This window comes from Melanerpes formicivorus, unplaced genomic scaffold, assembly GCF_026170545.1.
Source record: "Melanerpes formicivorus ecotype bairdi unplaced genomic scaffold, bMelFor1.0.p_v2 SCAF_4, whole genome shotgun sequence".
NCBI classification, from domain to species: Eukaryota; Metazoa; Chordata; class Aves; order Piciformes; family Picidae; genus Melanerpes; species Melanerpes formicivorus.
This window is the reverse complement of record NW_027142356.1, coordinates 34,075,098-34,099,161: the sequence shown is the minus strand read 5'-3', so window position 1 is coordinate 34,099,161 and position 24,064 is coordinate 34,075,098. Positions and strand designations below refer to the sequence as shown.

Here is a 24,064-nt window from a genome sequence, read left to right as displayed (position 1 = left end):
ACCTCAATGGATATTTTGAGGGATGCTTTAATTGCCGAACATCCTTGTGAGTCATGAGCTCCCGAACTGGCTTTAGGTTTCTAGGTGAGAAGCTAGGCTGTAAATTCTCTCATCCTTGGGAGGTGGTGTCTGGGGGCCAAGCAATTGAAGTGACTATTTGGCGGGGGCGCGCAGAGCGCTGACCGTAGGAGCTGCGGCAGTCACAGGGGCCCCGGAGTAGCTTCGTTCCCGGCGGTTCCTCGGTGCCGAATTCCTGGGGCTTTATTTACAGGCCGATGCGTTGCCTCACAGTGCCACCCCCGGCATGCCGGGCTACCGCGGCCGCGCACCCCCCTGCCTCAGCCGCGAAGCGAAGACCGAGATGCAGCAGCTCCTGCCCGCCAAGCAGCCCTAAGGCGGGGGAGCCGCACCAGCCCTCCCGTGCGGGGCTTGGCTGCCGGGCAGGGCCGCGGAGAGGCGGGAGCGGAGGAGGGTGTGGGGGGGTGGGAGCAGCAGGCACCGCCCCGGCCCCGCCGCCGCCGGGAGCCGGCAGATCCGGGTCTCGTGGCGCGGGCTGACGTGTGGAGCCGGCCCGAAGCAGCGGGGCCGCTTCTGCCAGCCCGCCCGACCGCCCTGTCCCTGTGCCCCGCAGTCCTCCGCGCCCCCGCCACGGCGGCCAGAGCACGGTGAGCGGGGTTGGGGAGCGTGAAGGGGGAACTGCGGCGGAGAAGGGGGGGGTGCGGGCCGGCCGCGGCCAGGCAGAGCCGGGCGGGTTTCCGCGGACACCCCCACTCCCGTCCCTCCGTCCGTCCGCCGGGAGCGGGGCGGCGCGGCCGAGGGGGGGCGGCGGAGCCGGGGCAGCCCACGGTGGGGGCGGCAGGGGTAACTTCAAGCCTGTTGAAGTACGGAGACGTCCCCGCTCCCGGATGCCCGGGAAGGTAAACACCAGGAAAACCGGAGCAGTTCCGTTCAGTATTAGGCATCGCTCCTCTTTTTTAAACCGGAGGAACACCCGGTTGTCGCCTTTACCGCTGCTCTGAATCGAGTTCTTCTGGCAGTTGGGGGTTTAGTGCAAAGTGGAACTCTTCTGGCGATTCTTGAGTTTTAAAGGATCTCTCAGGCAGATAGTTTGAGCCAAAGCGGTTTAGTTTTGTATCTTTAAAGGAGCTGGAAGTGGCATGCTGGCAGCAGGCTATGCGTTCCCAAGCTGCTCCCTGCTTCCTGTGCAACTAAAGTAGGAGAAACTGAAGAATGTCTTGTGAGAGATCGTCTCAGGAAAAAGACAGCATCACACTGTCATTAATCTATTAAACATAGCATTCCTGCGAGGCACTCTTCATATGTGTGCTCCAACATATGATTCGTAGTGGATTACATTGGGAAGGGTGTATTTGCCTTGTGCACCACAAGATACCGTCCATGGTCATTCCTCTGCGGCTGTCACCATGCTTGGTTCCCCCGAGGTCCTGCCCTGCAGCTCAGCTGCTGCCTTCCGTGGCAGTTCTGAAGCCTCAGCAGCTAACCATCAGTCCTACGTCAAAAACTGTTTCGTGGCAAACACCTGTTTGTTTAGTCAATCTACAGGATTGTTTTCTATAGCTTTGTTATTGTAGAGACTGTGTTGTATACTGGATGAACATCCATGTCTGTGCATATAGATGAGTCTTGAAAACCATCTTTAACATTTAGGGGTGAGGACATCTTAACTTTTTCTGTCTTAATAGCTTTTTATGTTAATGTTACTAAGTGTGCCTACTGGGAAAGGGTTGTATCTGCAGTGAGCATTAGTAGGTTATGTCTTGAAAGTCTTTACATGTTCATGTTCTGCTATTAGAGTGCTACCCATCTTTACTCATTTCTGTTGCTTTCCCAAAGCAGACAGCAGCTCAAAAAAACCCCAACAAACCAACCCCAAACAAAACCCAAATCACCAGTCTTACTTTTGATTTCTCCCTATATGCAGAAAGAGGGAAGAAATCCTTGGCACCTCCATCTAATTCTCATAACCTGTCAAGATGAAAGAAATCAAGCTATTGCTGTTGATCATTGATTGAAAAAAAGTGACCCTGGCACTGACAGCATGGCTTGAAATGATAGAAGAAGCTGGCAAAATAAAAGTGGTTGTAACGTTAGCAGCATGTTAGGTGGTTCAATCCTAAGTGCTGCTCCTTCCCCTGCCACTGAGGTGGGTGAATTTTGCCTCATTTTGTAAAAGATGAAACTAACATGTTTTCCTTAGCTCTAGAGTGGTATAGAGTTCTTTAAGTGGTTGAAAATAATTTTGTATAAGGTGCTAAACAAGTGCAAAGCCATACTGGATGTGTTGTTGGTCATTCCGCAAGGTATTGTTGCCTGTGTTTCCTTGGCAGGCAGGCAGGGACATCCCTGAAACGCTTAGGTTCTGTAGATCTTATTTTAGCCTAACTGGATATTATTTTGCTGACTATAGAAATAAATACAATGAATGTGATTCTATGAAACTCCTTGTACTGTGCATGTTTTGCAGCACCTTACCCAACTGACAATCAAATCCATTAAGTCTGAAGAGCATTGCCCATTAACATGGGCAACATTCTGCAGTCCATGTTTTTCCCTTGTTCTAAAGGAAAAATAAGAATAAATAGAGTTATTGTTAAATAATCTACATAACAACAATGTCAAAATGCATGATGGTTTTAATTGCTTTGTACCTATTGTACCTGTTTTCAAAAGGTCAGTATTTGCTTTTACCTGACTTGTTTTGTTACTAACTTCTCCTTTTCTACTTTCATACATTTATACTTCAGATTTATTGATGTGTGAAAGTTATTTGCATAACAGACATGTAATAATTCAAAGTCTGTGGTTCTGTTTCAGAATTTCCTCTCCTAGGTATTTTAGGTATTTGATGTACATTCTTAAAGACCAGATTTTGTGTCTGCTTAAGCTCATCAGAGCAAAATTTGGCCTAATGACAGCAAGAGGCTTCACAAGAGGGGATGGCACAAGCAAGATCCCCTTTCTTCTTCAAGCATGCATGAATGGAGGTGTAAAGTGCCTGACCATTCCAAGTACCAGCTTCTTACTCTGTGTGTTTTGAACATTTCTCAGATTCATTGCACCCCTGTACTCAGCACTGGTTAGGCCACACCTTGAGTACTGTGTCTAGTTCTGGGCCCCTCAATTTAAGAAGGACATTGAGACTCTTGAACGTGTCCAGAGAAGGGCAGCAAGGCTGGGGAGAGGCTTTGAGCACAAGCCCTATGGGGAGAGGCTGAGACTGATTGTTTAGCCTGGAGAAGAGGAGGCTCAGGGGAGACCTTCTTGCCCTCTACAACTACCTGAAGGGAGGTTGTAGCCAGGTGGGGGTTGGTCTCTTCTCCCAGGCAGTCAGCACCAGAACAAGAGGACACAGTCTCAAACTACACCAGGAGAGGTTTAGGCTCGAGGTGAGGAGAAAGTTCTTCACAGAGAGAGTTGTTGGCCTTTGGAATGTGCTGTCCAGGCAGGTGGTAGAGGCACCGTCCCTGGAGGCGCTCAAGAGAGGATTGGATATGGCAGTTGGTGCCATGGTTTAGTAGTCATGAGGTCTTGGGTGACAGGTTGGACTTGATGATCTTTGAGGTCTTTTCCAACCTTATTAATTCTATGATCACAACAAAAACAAAAATATTTTGGCAGATGGCATTTAGACATAGAAAAATTGATGGCACCTACCCATATTCTGCTTGGGAAGCAAACCAGAGAACCTGTGAGCCTGCTTTGCATGTGTGCTCTTGCATGCATGCCTCACATACATGCAGTTATACTTGGTGACAAGCACACTTTCCATTTTAACTTGTGAGGTTATAGGTTCAATTTATTAGCATGTAAAGATCTATTTAGTTGCTAATGAGACACCTGATTCTGCAAGATTGTAGTCCTTGTTCAGGTAAAAAAGGAAAAGGTGAAGGGGGGGAGGTTGAGAAAAAGAAAAAGGAATTATTTCCCAGAATAGCTTCTTCAGCATGTGTGCCTTGACTCACCAATAGCTGACTTCCTCAGCTCCCAAGGAGCCTCATTTGAAGAAAGCCTCCTTAACTCCTCATTATGAAGAAATACAGTCAGAGACATGAGAAGGATCAGTCTGTGTTAGCTGTGTCAGTCTCAATTCTGCAGGACTTGGGTAGCACTACAGTGGAGGCGTATGGTCCTATCCTGCTCTTTCTGTGCTATTACCCCATTCCACGGTGATGATTTGGGTTGGGGCAAGAAAAAGATCCCTTAGTGATGGTTGATAAGCCTTTTTGTGAAAGATTTGAAGATGCCTCTGGCATGGTTGTACATTTGCATGGTTATTAATTGAATAAATATGCTTCAGAGGCTTTAGTCAAAGTGTCTAGCTGGGTATTTTTACAGATAATGAAACAAATTAGTCCCATTTGGGTGGGAACATATAGAATTACACTTGATAAAAGTTTTCTTCATTAAGATTAGTTCTGATTCTCCTTCAGCTCTGCAAGCATTAAAAACCATGGCTTTCTGGAGCTAAATATAGTTTCAGTTCTTACTTTATAAAAGTGCTAGAGAAATGTCAGATCCAAAGCATTGAGCTCTCCTAGGAAAGAAAAGATTTGTATCAGAAAGAATAGATAAGCTGTACAAAAACACAGCACCAATCATTTGCATGATATAATCCGCTGCAGTGCTTTATTTGTCAAATCTTTGTCAAATACAGACCTAGTCTTCCTTGTTCATATATACATTAGCTAACTGGAAACATTAATCATTGTTAAACCTTTGTTTGTTTTAGAGAACCTGACAAAATATTTTATGTCAGTTTTCATACATTAAAAAGGTAGTGTAGGGGAAAACCAGCTGTCCAAGTGAAATTGTATGTAAAGATGTAAAGAAAAGCTGAGGGTTAGCTCTTCAAATAGTTTAACTAGATCAAATATGAAACAAAGCTTCCTGGTGAGGGTAGCTTCAGTCTAACTAATTCCTGTGCAGGTGGTTACAGCATCATTTGGGGCTCATCTCTTTCTTATTTAGGTGAGACTGAGTAGGTGACACCTGTCATTGAAAATAAGAGAGAGATGTTTGAAAATATCAGGGAGCTCCATGAAATGTAAAAGTATTCTTGACAGACTTTTCTTGAGCCATGGAGATTGTCAGATGAGTCACTTTCAAGTTTGTAGAACTAAAGTACCTAAAGATGAAGAAATACCTTCTTTCCTGTGGGAAAACTGTGGTGAGATGTGTGTTGCAAACTAATCCTGATCTCAGGAAATAGCACCACAGATCTTTTTCTTGTGTATATTAATGTAACAGATAAAAAAATCTGTTGCTAATAGGTGCAGGGGAGACTTCAGTAATTTGCATCACACTTCCTCTTTGATAAGTCTAAAGTAGTCAGAGTCTAGCCTAAATTAGATGGATGTTATTCTCTGGTAAAAACTGGGTCATCTTTTAGCTAAACATATGTAAATAACCAAGCCCAGAAATCCTGTTAATTGCTACAGATTCCCTCTGGTATAAGTACTGATTAAAAATATTCTAATTGATAAGCTTCAAATTGTTTATTGCAGGTAGGTAGAAAACCTGATTCAGCCCTCATTGAAGTCAAAGGCAGACACCCACTAGCTCCAGATAAAATTTGGTCTGGCCTAGAGGGGTTAGGAGTAGGGCTGCCAGGGAATACAGCTGCTTTCATCTGAAAATTGAAAATCCTGCTATCTTCTGCAGCATGCTGCTGCCCTGCTAAATCTGTTTGCTCAGCGGCAAGTTATTAGAAACATATGTCATCTCTGGAGAGGAAGAAAAAAAGAGAAGAATAAAAATGTTACAAAATTATAATGAAATTCTCTGGGTTTGTATATGGTGGGAATAACATTAAAGAATAGTGTATTTTTATATTTGTAAGGATTTATTAAGGTGTTTTATTAAGAGTACAGTTGTTTAGATTATAAATGAGTCTCCCAAAACTTCCCAGCTCATGGTTTAGGGCTTCACTTGCTGGCTCAATATAATGAAAAACCCCTTCTGTTGTTTGTTTAGGAGTGGTGCATTTTTGTAAGGGCCTGAGTCAGAGAAATTTTTAATGTTTCTTTTTGCAAAGAGATAACATGTCCAAAAATTTCTGAGTGATTGACCCTCCAGAAAAGTCACTCCTGTATAATGGATTATTGCAGGCCACCTGAGCTGTGGTAACTGTTTGGGTGCTTATGGTTAGCTTAAGGCCACTCTGAAGTGTCTCATCTTCACCTCTTATGGACCAAGCAAAATCACGTTAGCTCACTGTTCCCCTGGGCTAAGAGCATGTCTGGGGACCGTTGCCACAGCTCAGCTGCTCTTCAGTGGCTTTGTTACACCACAGTAATTTGCTCATGAGTTTGAGTCCTGAGTGAACTTTCAAGTTGGATCAGCTTTGAGCTCTCAGGTTGCTTTGGTACATTTGAAAGTGTCTGATTCATAAATACTGGAGAGGTTGCATAGTTTGTAATATGAACATACTCTTTTTCACAGCGAGGCTTTTAAAGTCAATCAGTATTTTTTTGTGTTATGAAGCCTAGAAGGTAAGTGCAGAACACCTCTTGGGCAGAATAACCAACAGCAAAGTCAGGTTCCCTGTTCTCCCATGAGGACGCTGGTGCAAGATGCTCACCACTGTCATTTTCCATCTGCAGGGACTACCCTTGATTCTTGTTTTCCTGTAAAACTCAGCTCCCTAGAAGGCCAGCTCCTCTTGTGCTTAGCCAGTTGTTCAGAATCAGGCCTGCCAAATCATTGCAACACAAGCCTGTAGCCCTGGCTGGCATAGCACTGCATGGGTGTCCTCTCAGTGCTGGTGCAGAAGTTCTCTCAGCAAGGGTTTTTAGATTCAATATGTTGCTTCCAGCACTATTATTTTCCAGCTGCAGAGGTGCTGACTGTAGGACACTGGCAATTGTTGCTGGGGAATGAGAAGAGGAATGTCAACACAAGCAGTGGGACCGTCTGTAATGCCAGAGACATTAACCAAAAGCAGGAGAGTGAGCAAATTTGTCCAGGAGCTTCTATTTACCACTCAAGCAGAAAAATCCATTAAAGCCAACGAGAGGCCTTTCCTTACTGAAGAATCAGGGTAAGGCTCCCAGTTTGCTCTGTAAACTGGTGGAAATGCACTGTGTTTGTGATTTTACAGAGGGTAGTCCACCCTTTTGCATTAACATGTCAAGCAACATTATTAACTAGCTATTAGCCTTTCAGTGCTATAAGAATAATTTTGTTGTCCTAGACCATTGTCATAGTTTCCTACAGCAGAAATAAATATTAAAGAGAACTTGAAGCACTTAACAGGGGAAAAAAAAAAAGGAACTATTGTTGGATAGTGCTCTGTGTCACTGGTATCTTCTCTTAATTAGCTTTCACTTCCAAGAGATAATGTCAGCATTTTAACAAAGGGATGACCAAATGCTGACAGCTGGAGTTTGGCAGCAACATTCTGTATCTAATATCAGTAAATGAATGCTAAAATAGTTGGTCTGCTTTTTTGGTCCATGACTGGATGTGCATAATTAGCTCCTTTTCAAGTGTTTTGCCCAGAAGAAAAGTTAAGCCACCTGCATGGCAATAAGTAAATTCAACCCCACCACCACCACTTGATGGGTCTCTTTTAGCTCTCTTGGGGAATTAATTTTTGATCACTGACATCAGCCTTACAGCCTGGAATAATTCACAGACTGACCATGAAAAGGAAGGTGGGAAATTATTGGTATAGTGAAGGATAGTTCAGTGTGTGGGTTCTCGTCCTCTGAGAGGAGTGCTTGACACTGAGAAGCCTTAATTAAGCTAGAAGCAGAATTTGTGTCATCTTATGTGTTTCCATAATTGACCATTCTGTGTTGAATGCATGCACCTCAGTGTACCTGTAACCTTGGTTAGCCTTGTCCACAAATTGTTTTCTAGCAGGCTCCTACTAGGTCTTGCCACCCTTTGAAGTGGTGGGAACTTTTTCACATACCTCAGTGAGAACAGAGTTCTAATGCTTGGCTGTGAAGGGGTTTGACCATAATTACAAGTCTTTTAAATGCTGTGCTCTGGCTCCTGCTTCACTGCTCTGGGTTCTAGCACTGTTGACAGAGTCATCAGAAGAATTTCCTGACCTACTCAGCAAGTCCAAACGTCCATGTTAGGGTGAAAATGCCTGTGGCCCAGCAATCTCACAATGTGGTGGTCACATTGTGGTGCACTTACACTTGGGACCAGGGATGAGCCATCAAAAAAAAAAGTATCAGGAAGAGCCATAGTGCTTACTTCTCTGTTCTGAGCCTACCCCCTCCTCAAAACCTCCTTCACTGATGGTGGCATGTCACTGTAGTATCCTTCAGTGGCTCACTCAGCATTTCTTAGTTTCATTGGCTTTGCATTTATTTTTAAGGAGTTTTGTATTCAATTAGCATTTGAAAGAAGCACCAGATGGGTTACACTAGAAAATTAATTCATAATTTACTTACATACCAAATGATTTGCAAGATGGTGGCAAAGTTGCCCACTAACTGAGGGAGGAGTGACCAGTTGTCTTGTGGAGCTCCTACTGGTCTTGAGGTCTCTGTTGAAACCAGCAAGAACAGCACCAGTTGCCTACATCTGTGTGCACGGTTAAGAACTGACTTTTCCATGAGGAAAGGAACTAACTTAGTTTACTCTGCACTGAAAAGTTCATTTTGGGTCTTGTTAATTATCCTGAGAAGCTACTGAGCGAAAATACACTTGCCAACTCATTAGGCTACAGCTGGAAGTCTAGGAAGACGTGCTGATGCTTTCAAGTACAAAATCAGCTGTTTCCCCCTCCCAGCAGCTGAAATTATAAGGAAGGAGAGTGGAGAGGAGTGCATTATGCCCTGAGCTTGTTTTTATGTCTAGGAATGCCTTTTTGGGTGTTGTATGAGCTATCAAAATCATCGTAGCACTTTCCCATGGAAAAGCTCAATGGATGATCTGAACTGGAACAATTAGTTGGAGAAAGCGGTAATTGGAGCCACACTTCACTGTGGCAGTGCTCCTCCTGGCAGGGCCCACATCTCTATCCTGCTGTTCTGCTTTTGCTGCCCAGTCACCCAGTTGTTTTGTCTTGAAAACTCAATTTAATGCCTTGTAGAAAAAGATCATAAATAGTCCTCTAGAGATCTGTAACCTTGAGAAGCTTCTAGATCTTGGTCCACTAAAGCCCACAAGAGTGCTGGTACTTGTTTCAGTAAGAGTGGGATGGAGCTCTACATGTGGAAAAGATGCTGGGAGCAAGTTTCTCTTGTATTGTTAATAAAAAAGGGGATTAAAATGGTGATGAGAACAGACTCAAGGGGCCTCCAGGTGAAAATAGTGTAATTAACATAATATCATATAACTAAACAGCTCCTGCTCCTCCACCACCACCATTTTTGTGCCCATCCCAGAGCTGGGGGTATAGACCCTCACCAGCTAAAATACCACACAGAGGAGCTTAGCCACAGTAAGGAAGCCCAATCATCAATTCTCTTCCTACCTAACCGGGGGGCCACCAGGCCCCCCGGCCTTTGTTGTCACCACCACCATCACCCAGTGTTCACCATGGGGACTCACCAGTGATGAGAGGAGGATCCTCAGCCCAGATGGGCTCAGCTTAGGGCTGCTGCCTTTCCTAGGGGGAATTAAAAAGGGGAGTGGGTGGGGAGGGCTAAGTGGCCACACCTGGGGTGGGAGGAGACTCCAACAGAGCCCAGGTGCTGTGGGGTGTGAGGGAAAAAAGGGCTGGGTGAGGGACTTTTAGAGTGTCAGGTAATGATAAGACTAAGGGGAATGAAAAAAAAAAGATAGAAATGGATAGATTCAGATTGGATGTTAGGAAGAAGTTCTTCACAGAAAGAGAGATTGGCCATTGGAATGGGCTGCCCAGGGAGGTGGTGGAGTCTCCCTCCCTGGAAGTGTTTAAAAAGAGACTGGATGAGGCACTTTGTGCCATGATTTAGTTGGTTAGATGGTGTTGGGTGATAGGTTGGACTTGATGATGTCGAAAGTCTTTTCCAAGCTGGTTAACTGCGATTCTGAGACATTTGCCATTATAAAGAAAGCCAAGTATCATGTTGCAGCGTTTCAGACTTGGATTCTATGAGGCAATATTTACTTGAACTATCTAAATTGCAGTAATGGAGGAGAACAGGTCCCTGGAATGTTGTGATTAGTTTCAGTTTGTATACAAGAGTCGTCTTTTTTACGGGACCTATTTTTAGCTTTGTTTCAACAGAGGAAGTTGCTTTGTAAGGGAAGTTTCCTTAGAAGTCTTCAAGCTTACTTTTTCCAGCTCTACAATGCTGACAATGTAAAACTCTCACATAAAAAAAGCAGACAGCATCTAAAGGATTACTTTATGCCAGGCTTCTGGATTGCTTTTGATTTAGTGCCTTGTCCTTCCCTGTTGCCTAAGGATTATGTATCCATTCACTTCAGGCAGAATGGCATTTATTTATTTAACATTTCTGCTTATTTTTGTCTTTATTTTCTCCCAACTTCTGTAGTTCCTTTTCTGATGTTTCTTCCCTATTTAACTTACAAACCCTTTTGTTTTCTTATGCTGTCCTGTAGTTTTATGCTGTGTTTAGTTATTCCATTCCTTTGCTCTTTTTAATGGCTCTGTTATCAGTTCTACCTTGTTCCTCCTTTATATTGCTCTGCTGATAGGAAATGTCATGTATTTGTGGTAGCAGCTACTGAAAACCCTGGAACTTTCACAAAGGTCTTTGCAAGTAAAATCAACCAGTCCTATCTGCATGTATCTTTGACTTGTCTTAAGAAGAGAGAAACCCCAAATCCATGTATATTATTTTTCTCCTCTGTGCTCTAATGCAATCTGAAGAGCAACTTGATGTAGAAATCAATGGGTAAAATTCCCTGGGTGCCTTACCCCCAAAGTTTAGCTGTACAGCTGAAATAACAGGAAGTTAAATGATAGGCCAGTGGGTTAGATGTAGGTAGCTCATCAAAAGAATAACAAAACATGCAGGATTCTGTGGGGCAGTGGACATGCATGAAGTCCAGATGTTAGAGAAGAAGAAGGGAATCAACAGGAAATGCGTTATATAACAAACACAGAAAATTCCAAGTTTGGCTGGAATTCACTGGATGTGAATGTTTAGGCTCCTTTGGGGTTTTGGTCACTAGTGAAGCAGTATTGTCCTACTGAAGATACCTTTGTCTGTTATTTTTCTGGAGCCCTTACTGATGTTGCATTAAACTTTTATCTGACTAGGCAGGGTTCAATGAGTTCCCTATAAGAGGCAGGATCAGAAACAGATTTGGGCTAACCACTTGTACTAGAGGCATTTTAAAGAACCCAGTAATGAGTCAGCTGAGGTGCCAGTTGTCCTTGGAGCACTGATGGTGCTAAGGGGGACAAGAGTGGCCAAGGAGGAGAGGAGAGAGTCCTATAAAAGCAGTAACTGGGAATTTTACTAGGAGCTGATCACAGAGTCTCTTCTTGCTTTAACTGAAGCAAATTTCCACCCCTTGGGTTAATGGGTCCCCCAGTGCCCAATAGTTTCTCTGGGACAAGGACTTCCTGTGCAGGATTGCAAGGGTGTTGTGCTAAACAAGGCCAATGGAGAGCATGTTTTAGATACTAGAAGAGAATGTTTAGAGGCCCTGTGAAGATGGGAAAGGGTCAGCCTTGGCGCTTACTGGGAAGAAAATAATTAGAGGAAGGATCAGGTATATAAGAAAACATGGATACTAGGTGCAGGTAAAAAGGCAAAAAAATCCTTATGTGGAAGACTGGATTCTTCAGGAGATCATGGAGGAGCATGGAGAGAGAGTTTCTGCCCTTGACAGTAAAATAAAAATGTTTATTTTATCTTTGGGAAAGTAAATTGTTGATACCTTGTATATGACTTTCATTATTTTAGGCCTTTATTATTTTTTCCAGAATGCCTGCAGAAGCATAACATAGCATTTGCTTGCTTTCCACATTTCTTCATTTTAAATTTTCAACATACTTTCATTTCTTCTGCCACACAGAATCATTTTGGTTGGGAAAGGCCTTTAAAGTCATTGACTGCAACCATTATCTACCTCTGCCAAGTCTGGTGCTAAACCATGGCCCTCAGCACCGTCTCTCAGCTCTTTTAAACACCTCCAGGGATGGTGATTCAACCACCTCCCTGGGGAGCCTGTTCCCGTGTTTGACCTACCTCAAACTGAACCCAGAAGCAACATTAACCCTGGCTTATTCCAGGTTTGACACTTGTGCTTTGAGTTACTGCAGTTGGCTGAAAAGCAGTAAGAAGCATCTGAATAGGGTTTGATTTCTGTTTAAAATAATGTGGAAAGATTCTATTACGTGTCTCAGTACTGTGAGATATTTTGCTCCCAAGGATTTCTTACCTTCAATCTTCAAGAAAATAGCAACACTGCAAAAATATTTCTTAACAGAGGAAATTCAGAGGAAATCCATTGTATGGATTGTGTGTGTGATTGTCTAAATTTTAAAAGTGCCTGGATCCAAGAAAGATTCAAAGTTAATAGGCTTAGTGTTTTGGTGCTGAAAATGCTGGGTTTAGTCCATGATAAATCTGCACTGACTCAGGTTTATGTATTATAGAGAGTGAATGCTTCAGTGAACACTGGAATTAAAAATGTTTTTACACACTTACTTTACACAAAGGGTTAGAGTTCACCAATATGCGCACTTTGACAGTCTTGCTGATCAGCATTGTGTTGGAGTCACATTGGAGGGCATCCATCACGTGGAAAATTGACAAAACTTCTTGCTTGCCTTCATGCCAGAAAGGAATTCAGTTTTGTAATGATTAGGGTGGAGAGAGGGAGAGTCGAATTTCGGTCTCCCAGAGCTCACCAGCTGCATGCTCTTTACTCAGGAGAGATGTTGCTGAGTTGGGAAACAACGTATTGTCATTACAATAAATTAAAATAGAGAAGAGTCTCCAGGTGCAAAGCCCTAATCAGATTGTACCCATAAAGATTGCTTTTTTGCTAGTAGGGTAGACAAAATATAATGCATAGCTCTAGGGCTGGGATTGAGGAAGGTAATAAAAAAAAAGAAACAATTTACAATAATTAACCAAGAATGCTATTTTTTAATTCACAGAAGACTAGAAATCTTTTTTTTCCTTTCATCATGGCTTCATTGCCTACAGTGTCAAACAGACACTCAAGTCAGAAGGTAATGGTGGGCTTTTATTATTGTCTTAAATTATTAGAGCCCGTCTTCCACTTTGCTCCTGAATTACAGTAATTCTTGCTCTGCCTACAAGATTTTCATTTCAGTAGTATTGTTTGTAATTGTCTCTGTGGGCCTCTTTACACTGCAAAGGTCATGTTGACTCTTTCATGGTACATCATATTTGTTCATGTTTACACATTTTCTTCTTTATTATGCTCTCTCTCAATTCTCTCAGTTTAGAGACCATAATATATACCTTCTCCATCACAGTATAACACAGTATCACAGTATAACTTAGGTTGGAAAGGACCTCGAGGATCATCGAGTCCAACCTATCAACACAGACCCCAGCTGTTACCATCGAGAGCTTTGGTTATTTACCAATGGTATCTTCCAGCTGTTTGTGAATTAAATTCTGTGCTGGCAGTAATGTGACAAAAATACAAGTAATTCTAAGTATCAGAGCACTTGCAGATGTTTGACATCATCACTTTACCAGCTGCCATGTTTTTACCAGTTAGTCTATTAACTCCAAGAAGAGTAAGGTAACAATGAACAGGAAAGCATACAGAAAAATAAAGTAAATAAAATAAAACAAAACCACAAGCTCTCACAAGCTTCCCTCCACCCACCCCCCTTTTTTTCCCCTCTTTTGTTTCTTCTTTTTTTTTCCTTTTTTCAGGTTATGAGGAAAAGAGCAGAGCACACACTCCCATTTTCTATGAGAGACTGTATGTAGAAGAACTGTATTTACAAAAGGTGGAGAGCTGGTGTGACTTTGCAAAGAGGTCAGAAGTGTAAGCTAGGCACTGACGTGGGATCACACAATTGCAGGGCCAGGAGGCAGGCAGGAAGCACACTGCAGTTCAGGAACAGGATTTGGATAGGTGTGGGCTGCCTAAGAGCATGCGATGGAGCCAAGGAGTCCTGCTCCCTGGTACACAAAAATATTACTCTCATTGCCAGTGCCTCTGGGTCACAAAATATTAATAAACTTAAGGAGCTGAGCATAGGGATTTGTTGATACTTAGTATGTTAGGTATTGAAAGTGTATTACAAATAATAGAGTTATTCAGCCAAGAATGTTTTAATGAGGAATACAGACATGAGAGTGTCATTTTGCAAGTGAAAATCATCAAGCAGTATGAACTAGTTCTCTGCAAGTTGTCAGCCATGTATAAAATCTTTGTTTCTTTTCAGTTCCCAGCAAAAAGATAAGTGCATAAAGGGACATTAGTTACCTGGTAGGGTTTTTTTAAGTACTATCTAACCCAAGTGCAGCATCTTTATCTGCAGCCTAGTGCTGTTCCCAAAAATAAATGGTCTGTCTTTGGTCCTTTCCTGATGAAAGAGCTTGTTACAGGCTTGGAGGAAGGAAGGATAAAGGATGATTCCATTTCCTCAGGTAAGGAAGGGATCTTTTGTTGAAAGCTTGGTTGGCATTTTGCTTGGTAAGGTGCTCTGCTTTATTTTAGCTCATTAAGGTAGTTTGTCATATACAATTCAGATGCCTTGGGGTGAATTTCTTCTAGTTTACCTCCACTTAAGTTTATTTTGTATATGACAAATTAACTGCCTCCATTTGTTGTCTAATTTTTTTTTTTGAGTTGTATGTTGTACATTTCAGAATGATGTGGAATGTAAGCCTGGTTTCCTTGATGATGACTCTTAGCTTTCCACATACATTTTAAGTAGCCATAACTCTGTGGTTGAGGGTTTTGGAGCACAAGCCCCATGAGGAGAGGCTGAGGGAGCTGGGGTTGCTTAGCCTGGAGAAGAGGGGGCTCAGGGCAGACCTTATTGCTGTCTATAACTACCTGAAGGGAGGTTGTAGCCAGGTAGGGGTTGGTCTCTTCTCCCAGGCAACCAGCACCAGAACAAGAGGACACAGTCTCAAGCTGCAGCAGGGGAGGTTTAGGCTGGATGCTGGGAAGAAGTTCTTCACAGAAGGAGTGATTGGCCATTAGAATGAGCTGCCCAGGGAGGGGTGGAGTCACCATCACTGGAGGTGTTTAGGAAGAGACTTGATGGGGTGCTTGGTGCCATGGTTTAGTTGATTAGATAGTGTTGGATGATAGGTTGGACTCGATGATCTCAAAGGTCTCTTCCAACGTGGTTAATTCTATTCTATATTCTATCTGATGTTTTGATTTCTTGTAATCATATATAAACACTCCCCTGTTAATTACTGTGACATTGGTATATGTCACTGACTCTTAAATTCTCTCAAGTTACAATTAAATATTGCTTTGCAACTTCACTGGTTCAAAAACCTTCTTTTGGCTGTCAGCATGATGAGAAAGCATTTTGTGCTATTTAGCAGTTGGTGCTTTTGCCTGTTCCTTGTGCTAAGAAAGGATATTAGGATATTTAGAAAGGATATTGTGGTTGACAGGGCATAACACCCAGGGAGCCTGTGTAGCTAAACATTTCTTCTGTTGCTCTTTTGCAGTTCTAGTGGTTCTGAGATAATTTCACCAAGGTTAGTGTAGTAGTTTTAGAATTAGCTCTCAGAATCATCTGCTCCCATCTGTATGTTGGAGAACTTTGTATCTGAGCTTGAGTGCATTTGTACTGGGCTGAAGCACATCTGAATGGTTGAGAGATGGGAAATCCACCTCATCTTTGGCAGTTTGGTGCACTGGTTAGCTGCTGTAATGGTAAAAAATGTATGCCTTGCTTCTCTTCTGAATTTGATTACAGCTTCCAGTCATTGCATCTTGATCATTTATTCCTTGAAGAACTTCTCAATATTCAGGTTATTTCTCTGTGCAAAGCTACTTGTGCACTACATAAGTCCTCTCTCAGTTGCCTTCTCATTGCCAGGTTGGTCTTTCTTAGTATCAAGGCAAAAGGCTTTTCCTCCATCCCTTCATTTTTTTCTTTTTCTTTTTGCTCTTTGTTCCCCCTCAGTTTTCAATATTCTTTTTACAAAGTGGAGACCCTAGCAGACTAACAGCGCTGGTATTTTATACTCCATGATGAAGACACAGGTATCTCTTACCTTCTTTTACTGCCCGGCTCTTTCCACCATGGCGGAGTGTAAGACAGACGAGCAGTGGGTATTGACAGAGGAAGGACTTCTGAAACACATTTTCTTTGCTCCATCCTTCTTCCTCTAGGAGGGAAGAGCTATTGTGGTGATACATTCTGCTGAATGAAGATTTCTTAGAGCCATATGGGTTATTCTTCAGTCTCCTAGTGAGGTCAAAACATTAAAATGCTTATGTGTGATCAAGGCTGTAAGTTTTTATAGGTGATGACTGCAGAGCACATCTGTTGATTTCAGCACACCCTTCAAATGTCTGGCACCTTCACAAGCTACTCATTTTTTTAGGAAATGGAGAGGTTGTATCTGCTCTGTGCTGCTGCATTTATTAAGCTCTCTCACATCAGGGAGGGGAGATTCAGACTATATAAAAGGAAGAAAATTTTTACACTAAGGGTGGTGAGACACTGGCCCAGATTGCCCAGAGAGGTGGTAGATGCCACATCCCTGGAAACATTCCAGGTCAGGCTGGGCAGGGCTCTGAGCAACCTGCTGTAGTTCAAGATACTTCTTATTGCAGTGGGGGTTAGAAGGGACCTTTAAAGGTCATCTAGTCCAACCCAAACCATTCTGTGATTCTATGATCAGGGCTCCAGTGCATGCAATACAAACACAGTCCAGTTTTATTGGTGGCAAGATAACAAAAATACTTTGTAATTATCATAATGCATAACTGAACTAATACATTATGGAAGTCCTCATTCAGGAGAAATGAATCCCTGATCTGACCACAAGGTTGGAAATGCAGTCTGCTACTCATTTTGACAGTAGCTGAGGAAGCTATTGGTAAATAGTAAAGATACACTTAACATATGCTTGACATGTGGGGTGCAAATGGTTTTAGCAGGTGAATAACCTAGAACTGATTCCTTGTCACGTCCATTACAGCTTCCTTGAACTTTCTGTATTGCTGAGCAAATGACCTACTTCTTTGATCTAAAATTAGTGTTTGTAGTTCCATTTTTAAACTGTTTCCAAGTACATCCACTTTTGCACCCCCCGCTGCTTGCTTTCATTATACAATGAGGATCATTGTTTTTTCCTTTAGCAAAGAACTTACTGGGGTTTAAATTATTTTCCTGTACATTGATCTGGAGGGAGAATGCCAATGGTTTGTTCAGGTTTAGGAGTAGAAGTTCCCCTGACTTTTCAAATTCAATACACTTAGGAGTCCCACTCTGCAGATGAGAGACTGAAATCTAATCTTCGTGGGTTTTGTTCGTTAGCCTGTATTTCATTGTGGTATGTGGGAAACCCCAGGGGAGACACACAAATCCTTGAAAAAACCCATCATTTGGCTCTCTAAGGAAGCCTGTGTGAGGCAGTGCTTTCAGCAACATCAAAATGTAACTGCACATACCAGACTTCTTCATTCATGCTGCCAAAGAAATAATAGGATTACCCTGCTTTGTTTTGATTTTTCATCCTGGCATTGAATGAACTGAAACTTGATGTGACAAATAAGGTCAGCTAAAGAAAAAGAGTTCATTGTCATGTTATTCTTATTCTTCTTAGGTGTTCACAGACAAGTTCAGGTTTATCAAGATAACCATGGCAGAAGGTGGATTTGATCCTTGTGAATGCATTTGCTCACATGAACACGCAATGAGAAGACTGATTAATCTGGTAAGGATAACATGAGGATATTTGGAAGGGTGGTTATTCAGACATCAGCTCTTGTGGATTTGCAGCTACTGATGCTTTTGATTCTGCTTATTCAGTTGCATGTTCAGTTAGGATCTGTGTATCTGACATGCTGAGGAGCTTTTGAATAGCTTTTTGATGCATTTTGAAAGCATTGACAGCGTTTCTATTGACATTTTTCCTTGTAACCCATCCTTAGTCTGCATAAAAGCTGCAAACTCTGTGAGTTCAAGATGATACCACACATACAAAGTTCCACCACTCATGTGCCATGAGAACAACGTGTGAATTTTTAAAACTAATCTTTGTGAAATGCTGAAGCTGAGAATCCAGCAATTTTGAGTGGTGAGTTCTGTTTCTTGCTGTGCTATTTAATATGGTTGAGCAACTTCAAGCTGGTGCCACATCCAGCTGGCGGCCAGTCACCAGTGGCATCCCCCAGGGATCAGTGCTGGGCCCCATCCTCTTTAACATCTACACTGATGATCTGGATGAGGGGGTTGAGTCAGTCATCAGCAAGTTTGCAGATGACACCAAGTTAGGAGCAGATGTTAGTCAGTTAGAGGGTAGAAAGGCTCTGCAGAGGGACCTTGACAGACTGGACAGATGGGCAGAGTCCAATGGGATGGCATTTAACAAGTCCAAGTGCCGAGTGCTGCACTTTGGCTATGGCAATCCCATGCAGAGCTGCAGGCTGGGGTCAGAGTGGCTGAAGAGCTCCTAAACAGAGAGGGACCTGGGGGTGCTGATTGACAGCCGCCTGAACATGAGCCAACAGTGTGCCCAGGTGGCCAAGAAGGGCCATGGCATCCTGTCCTGCATTAGGAATAGTGTGGCCAGCAGGAGCAGGGAAGTCATTGTGCCCCTGTACTCTGCTTTGGTTAGGCTGCACCTTGAGCCCTGTGTCCAGTTCTGGGCCCCTCAGTTTAAGAAGGACATTGAAACACTTGAACGTGTCCAGAGAAGGGCAACAAGGCTGGGGAGAGGCCTTGAACACAAGCCCTATGAGGAGAGGCTGAGGGAGCTGGGATTGTTTAGCCTGGAGAAGAGGAGGCTCAGGGGAGACCTCATTGCCCTCTACAACTACCTGAAAGGTGGTTGTAGCTAGGAAGGGGTTGGCCTCTTCTCCCAGGCAACCAGCACCAGAACAAGGGGACACAGTCTCAAGCTGCACCAGGGGAGGTTTAGACTCCAGGTGAGGAGGAAGTTCTTCACCGAGCGAGTCGTTCGTCATTGGAATGTGCTGCCCAGGGAGGTATTGGAGTCACCATCCCTGGAGGCGTTCAAGAGGGGATTGGACGTGGCACTTGCTGCCATGGTCTAGTCATGGGGTCTGTGTTGATAGGTTGGACTCGATCCTTGAGGTCTCTTCCAACCTTAGTTATACTGTGATACTGTGAAGGTATTTTACACCGCTGTAAGTCTGGCCTCTAAAACAGCAGTGATTGGTTGCTTCTGCGTGGAACTTGATTCACTGTGCCTTGAATAGAAAGCTACAAACTGCTATTTTTTTTTCTAAGGGTGTTTTTTAAAGGCACCCTTACATTTGTGAACTGTTAGCAATTAGGAGAACTTGATTACAACTTTAATTTGGTTAAACTGTTTTTTAAGACCACATTGTACGTCAGCTTCTTTTGGTGTACTTCCCTCTGTTGACTTATATAAACTTGTTTTTATTGCATTTTCCTTCTTAGGACCTATATTAAGTTACTGAGTACATCAGCTGCTGAAAACAATATGTGTGAAGAGCATTCTCCCTAGGATCAGGCCCTTCTTCAAGAGACTTCTTATCAGTATTTTAGGAAGCTTGTCAGGGGAACTAAGTCATCCGCTAGGCTGTGGTAAGAGTAGGGTTAATGTGTAAATCCCCATAGAATGTATGTCTGGGAATAAGGAACCAATTTGTGTGCTTGTCCTTAGAGTAAACCCACTACCACATATCCACAAAACAAACTTGTCTTATGCTACTTTGCAAGAAGTACATTCATCTTGTCCTCGCTTGCCCTCATATGGGTTACGCTTGTATGGCTCTGCTTCATCCTGAACAGAAAACCTTGATTGGCCTTGCAGTGCCTTGTTACACTGTCTCATCTGGAGTGCCAGAAGAAGAACCTGAAGCCAGGCAGATGCTGCACCTGTGTGCACTCTCAGGGAGCTTGCCTGAGCCCATTTTCCAAAATTACTCAGTTCAGAGTAAGCAGAGTTCACCACACATGTCCAAAATGCAGCACTGCAGAACCTGCACCGTCCTATTCTTTCATTGCACCCCAGGGTCTGTGCACACAGAATGCCTCTGGTGGCCACACTGGAAGCCAAAATACCCCAGACCATTCAGTCTTAGAGCTACATCAGGAGCTGCAGCAGAAGGCAGTCCTGTACAAGGACAAGAGGAAGTAACAGACACTTACCTCACAGACCACAAGATGCTTGTGCTAAGCTTCAAAGCTGGACTTGCCAAACAGCCCAGATTCCTGTAGTGGCCAGCTGCACCAAAGTCTAGAATGACACTAGACAAACAGAGCATGTCTGCATAGCCAAATGTGCTTTGTGGGCCTGATAACCATTTCCCCTTGGTAGTTCCCAAGTGTGGTGCAGCCAGTGCTCTCTTGATGCTCACAAGTCACCAGGGACTGACTCACTTATTGCTTAACAGACCGCAGGCTTGTTTGGCAGAAGAAGGTGCAAGAAGTGGAAGGGATGTGTGCCCCTTTGCTGGTGATACTAGAATTGTTCAGGGTGGAAGGGACTTCAGGAGGTCATCTAGGCTGACCTGTTGTTGCTCAAATCAAGAGCAGCAGGGAGCACCATCAACAGTGAATTCAGACCAGGTCATCCAGGGCTTTTATTATAGCTGAGTGTTGAAAACCTTCAAGGATAGCAGTTCTGCAGCCTCTTGCTGCAGTATTTGACAGTCCTTGTGGCAGAGAATGTTTTCCATCTGCTTTTTAAGTTGAAGGTATCATACCCTCTGCTATGCAGCACTGTAAAGAGCCTGTCTTTGTCCTCTCAGTAATCTTGTGTAAGTACTGGGGGGCTGCTGTTAGATCCACCCAAAGCCATCTCTTCTCTGGGGTGAAGAAGCCCAACTCCCTTAGCCACTCTTTGCAGGACAATGCTTCAGCCCCTGGTGAACCCCCTGCTGAATTTACTGCAGCCTGTAAATGTTTAGGGGAGCTGAAGACTGGATGCAGTATTCCTGATGCATTTAAAGTCCTGAATAGAGGGGTTACACATGGGGTTAATTGCATCCTTACACACTGTTAAAGGTCAATGCTATTGACACAAGGACATAAAAAACTGAAGGTTCTGTGGTCAACAGTTGTCCCTTCTGTGGAGCCTGTATGTCAAGACCCAGCCATCCTGGCTCATGCTTCCCCGTTAGAGGCATAGTTTCACAGAGTCACAGAATCATAGAGTGGTCTGTCTTAGAAGGGACCTCCAGAAGTCATCTAGTCCAACCCCCTCTGCAGTAAGCAGGGACATCTTCCACTAGATCAGGCTGCCCAGAACCCTGTCAAACCTCACCTTGAATATCTCCAGGGATGGGGTCTCAACCACCTCCCTGAGCAACCTGTTCCAGTGTTCCAGCACTCTCATGGTAAAGAACTTGTTTCTAACATCTAATCTAAATCTACTCTTTTCTAGTTTGAAGCCATTGCCTCTCTTCCTATCACCACAGGCATTTGTAAACAGTCTCTCTATCCTTCTCGTAGGCTCCCTTCAGGCACTGGAAGGCTGCTGTTAGGTCTCCCCAGGCTGTACAACCCCAGCTCCCTCAGCCTGTTTTCACAGCAGAAGTGCTCCAACCCCCGATCATTTTATGGCCCTCCATCAGTATGACAGTATCACTAAGGTTGGAAGAGACCTCAAAGATAATCAGGTCCATATCCTTCCTGTTTTGAGAGCTCCAGACCTGGATGCAGAATGTTCTGAGCTTTCCCTGCTAGCCTCATGGATGCTCATACACATGCTCTTTCCTCTTGTCATCAACATGACATTTGTGCCATATCCCACAGTTCTGTTGATTCTGGACCTTGAGTCTTCTGGACATGTACTAAAGTGATGATGAAGGAATCCCCAAGGCCAAGCTTCAGAAAGTTGGAAGGGAGAAAGTAGGATGCATGTTGGCTGCACTTTCCACTGAGGCTTGTCAGATGCAAATCTGGTCCGATATGGTTCAGACTTCCAACTCCCCACTCAGCATTGTTTTATCTTTTTCTTTTTTTGCTAGAAGGTACTGGCAGGCAGTGACAACAGTCAGCTAGTTCTCTTTAAGTTGTGGTTTGAGGATTCCAGGTATGAACAATGCAGGTGAGTTGCATACAGAATAGGAGCAACAGAGGTCTGTGAGATGTTGTTCCTGGGCTGCTCCATGGTAAAGTGTGTGCAGATGGATCACACAAGTTCCTGCCTTGTGAATGTAAGCAGAGCACTTCATAGATGTTCTTGGGCAGTCACCAAGGCCAGTCTTGACAGTGTTCCTATGTAATTGCAGGAATGGAGTTGATTGCTCAGTGTCCAGCTTCCAAAAAGATGATACCAATTAGCACTTGAAACTGAGGAGTAAGGGGAAATGCCAGATTTCATCTATCCTAAAAAGCAAAACAGATGCTTCTAAATATTTATAAGAACAAATCACAAGCTGGGATAATTTAGCAGAATCTAGAAAGGAAAAGACTCAAATGTCTCAGTCAGCAGCCAGACTATCCTCAGGTAACCTGCTTTGCAGGAGACTTGCTAAACCTTTGTTATTGCATCTGTAACTTTTAAGCTTTTTATTAAAAAAGAAACCAAACTAAACAAAACCACAACCACAAAACCAAACAGAAAAAGCTCTTAGAGGTTGCTTTCTGAAGTGCTGTTCTGTCACTCAATCTTACACAACATAAACAATCAGGATTTTGTTTTAAAAGGAACCCTTGGACATCAGTTCTCAAAGTTGCTGAACACCACAGGTCTCAATGGAGACTGGAAGCTCGCTGCCTCAAAACCTTTACTCCAAAACCCTTGTGTAATTATCTCCAGGCCAAGCACTGTAAATCCAGAAGTTTAGAGTGAAGATCAAATTCACCAGAATAACAGTGCAATTACAAGAGATGCCCAAGTCTGGAAATGTATTTGTAGGATTCTTTAATCCAATAATGCCATTGTGTGAAAAGCCCATGATTGATGTACACTTAACTTACATTTGGGTTAAAGTAAATGAACTTTTCCAGACTGATTTGTTTATACCTACATAGACAGGTATTAAGAATTAGGACAAGAATAAGAACTAAGGCTTTGGCTAATGAAGAAGGTTTGATATATTCAGTTATGACTATTACATGTAGAGTTAAAAATACATATTCAAGTAGACAGGATTTCTTCTACAGTCAACTGGAGGGGAAGTTTGAATGATGCTGCCATGCCAAGGTCAGGAGGAGGTCAAGAAGTCTGACTTTACAACCTGAAGCTCACCTTTTAATTCCCAACTTGTTACTTTTCATTTCTAATTTAATTTGTGTATTTACTTTGAAGTCTAAGAAAACAAATTTGGCATTCAAAGTACAATTAGTAGGTGAATACATCATATTTATGGGCAGTGACTGGCTGGAAAGCAGCACTGAGGAGAGAGACTTAGGGGTGCTGGTGGACAAGAAGCTCAACATGAGCTCTCAGTGTGCACTTGCAGCCCGCAAAGCCAATCAGATCCTGGGCTGCATCAAGAGAAGTGTGGCCAGCAGGTCAAGGGAGGTGATCCTCCCCCTCTACTCAGCCCTGGTGAGACCCCACTTGGAGTACTGCCTCCAGTTCTGGAGCCCCTATTACAAGAGGAATATGGAGGTGCTGGAAGGTGTCCAGAGAAAGGCCACGAGGATGATCAGAGGGCTGGAGCACCTCTCCTATGAGGACAGACTGAAGGAGTTGGGGCTGTTCAGTCTGCAGAAGAGAAGGCTCCCAGGTGACCTAATTGTGGCCTTCCAGTATCTGAAGGGGGCCTACAAGAAGGCTGGGGAGGGACTTCTCAGGATCTCAGGTAGTGATAGGACTAGGGGGAATGGAATGAAGCTGGAGGTGGGGAGATTCAGGCTGGATGTGAGGAGGAAGTTCTTCCCCATGAGAGTGGTGAAGCCCTGGAATGGGTTGTCCAGGGAGGTGGTTGGGGCGCCTTAGTTTCATAGTTTTCATAGTTTCATTCAGGGTTGGAAGGGACCACAAGGATCATCTAGTTCCAACCCCCCTGCCATGGGCAGGGACACCCC

General features: G+C 43.5%; 1 protein-coding gene across 1 annotated transcript in view; it reads left to right on the top strand.

Annotated features, from left to right (window-relative positions):
- Positions 1–525: 525 nt before the first annotated feature.
- SMIM14 (small integral membrane protein 14) overlaps positions 526–24,064 on the top strand; it is a 49,647-nt gene continuing 26,108 nt past the window's right edge. The window contains exons 1-2 of the mRNA XM_068137583.1: positions 526–665; positions 17,694–17,804. Of these exons, the coding sequence (XP_067993684.1) occupies positions 17,730–17,804 (75 nt within the window). The 5' untranslated portion in view covers positions 526–665; positions 17,694–17,729. The remainder of the gene's footprint in view (positions 666–17,693; positions 17,805–24,064) is intronic.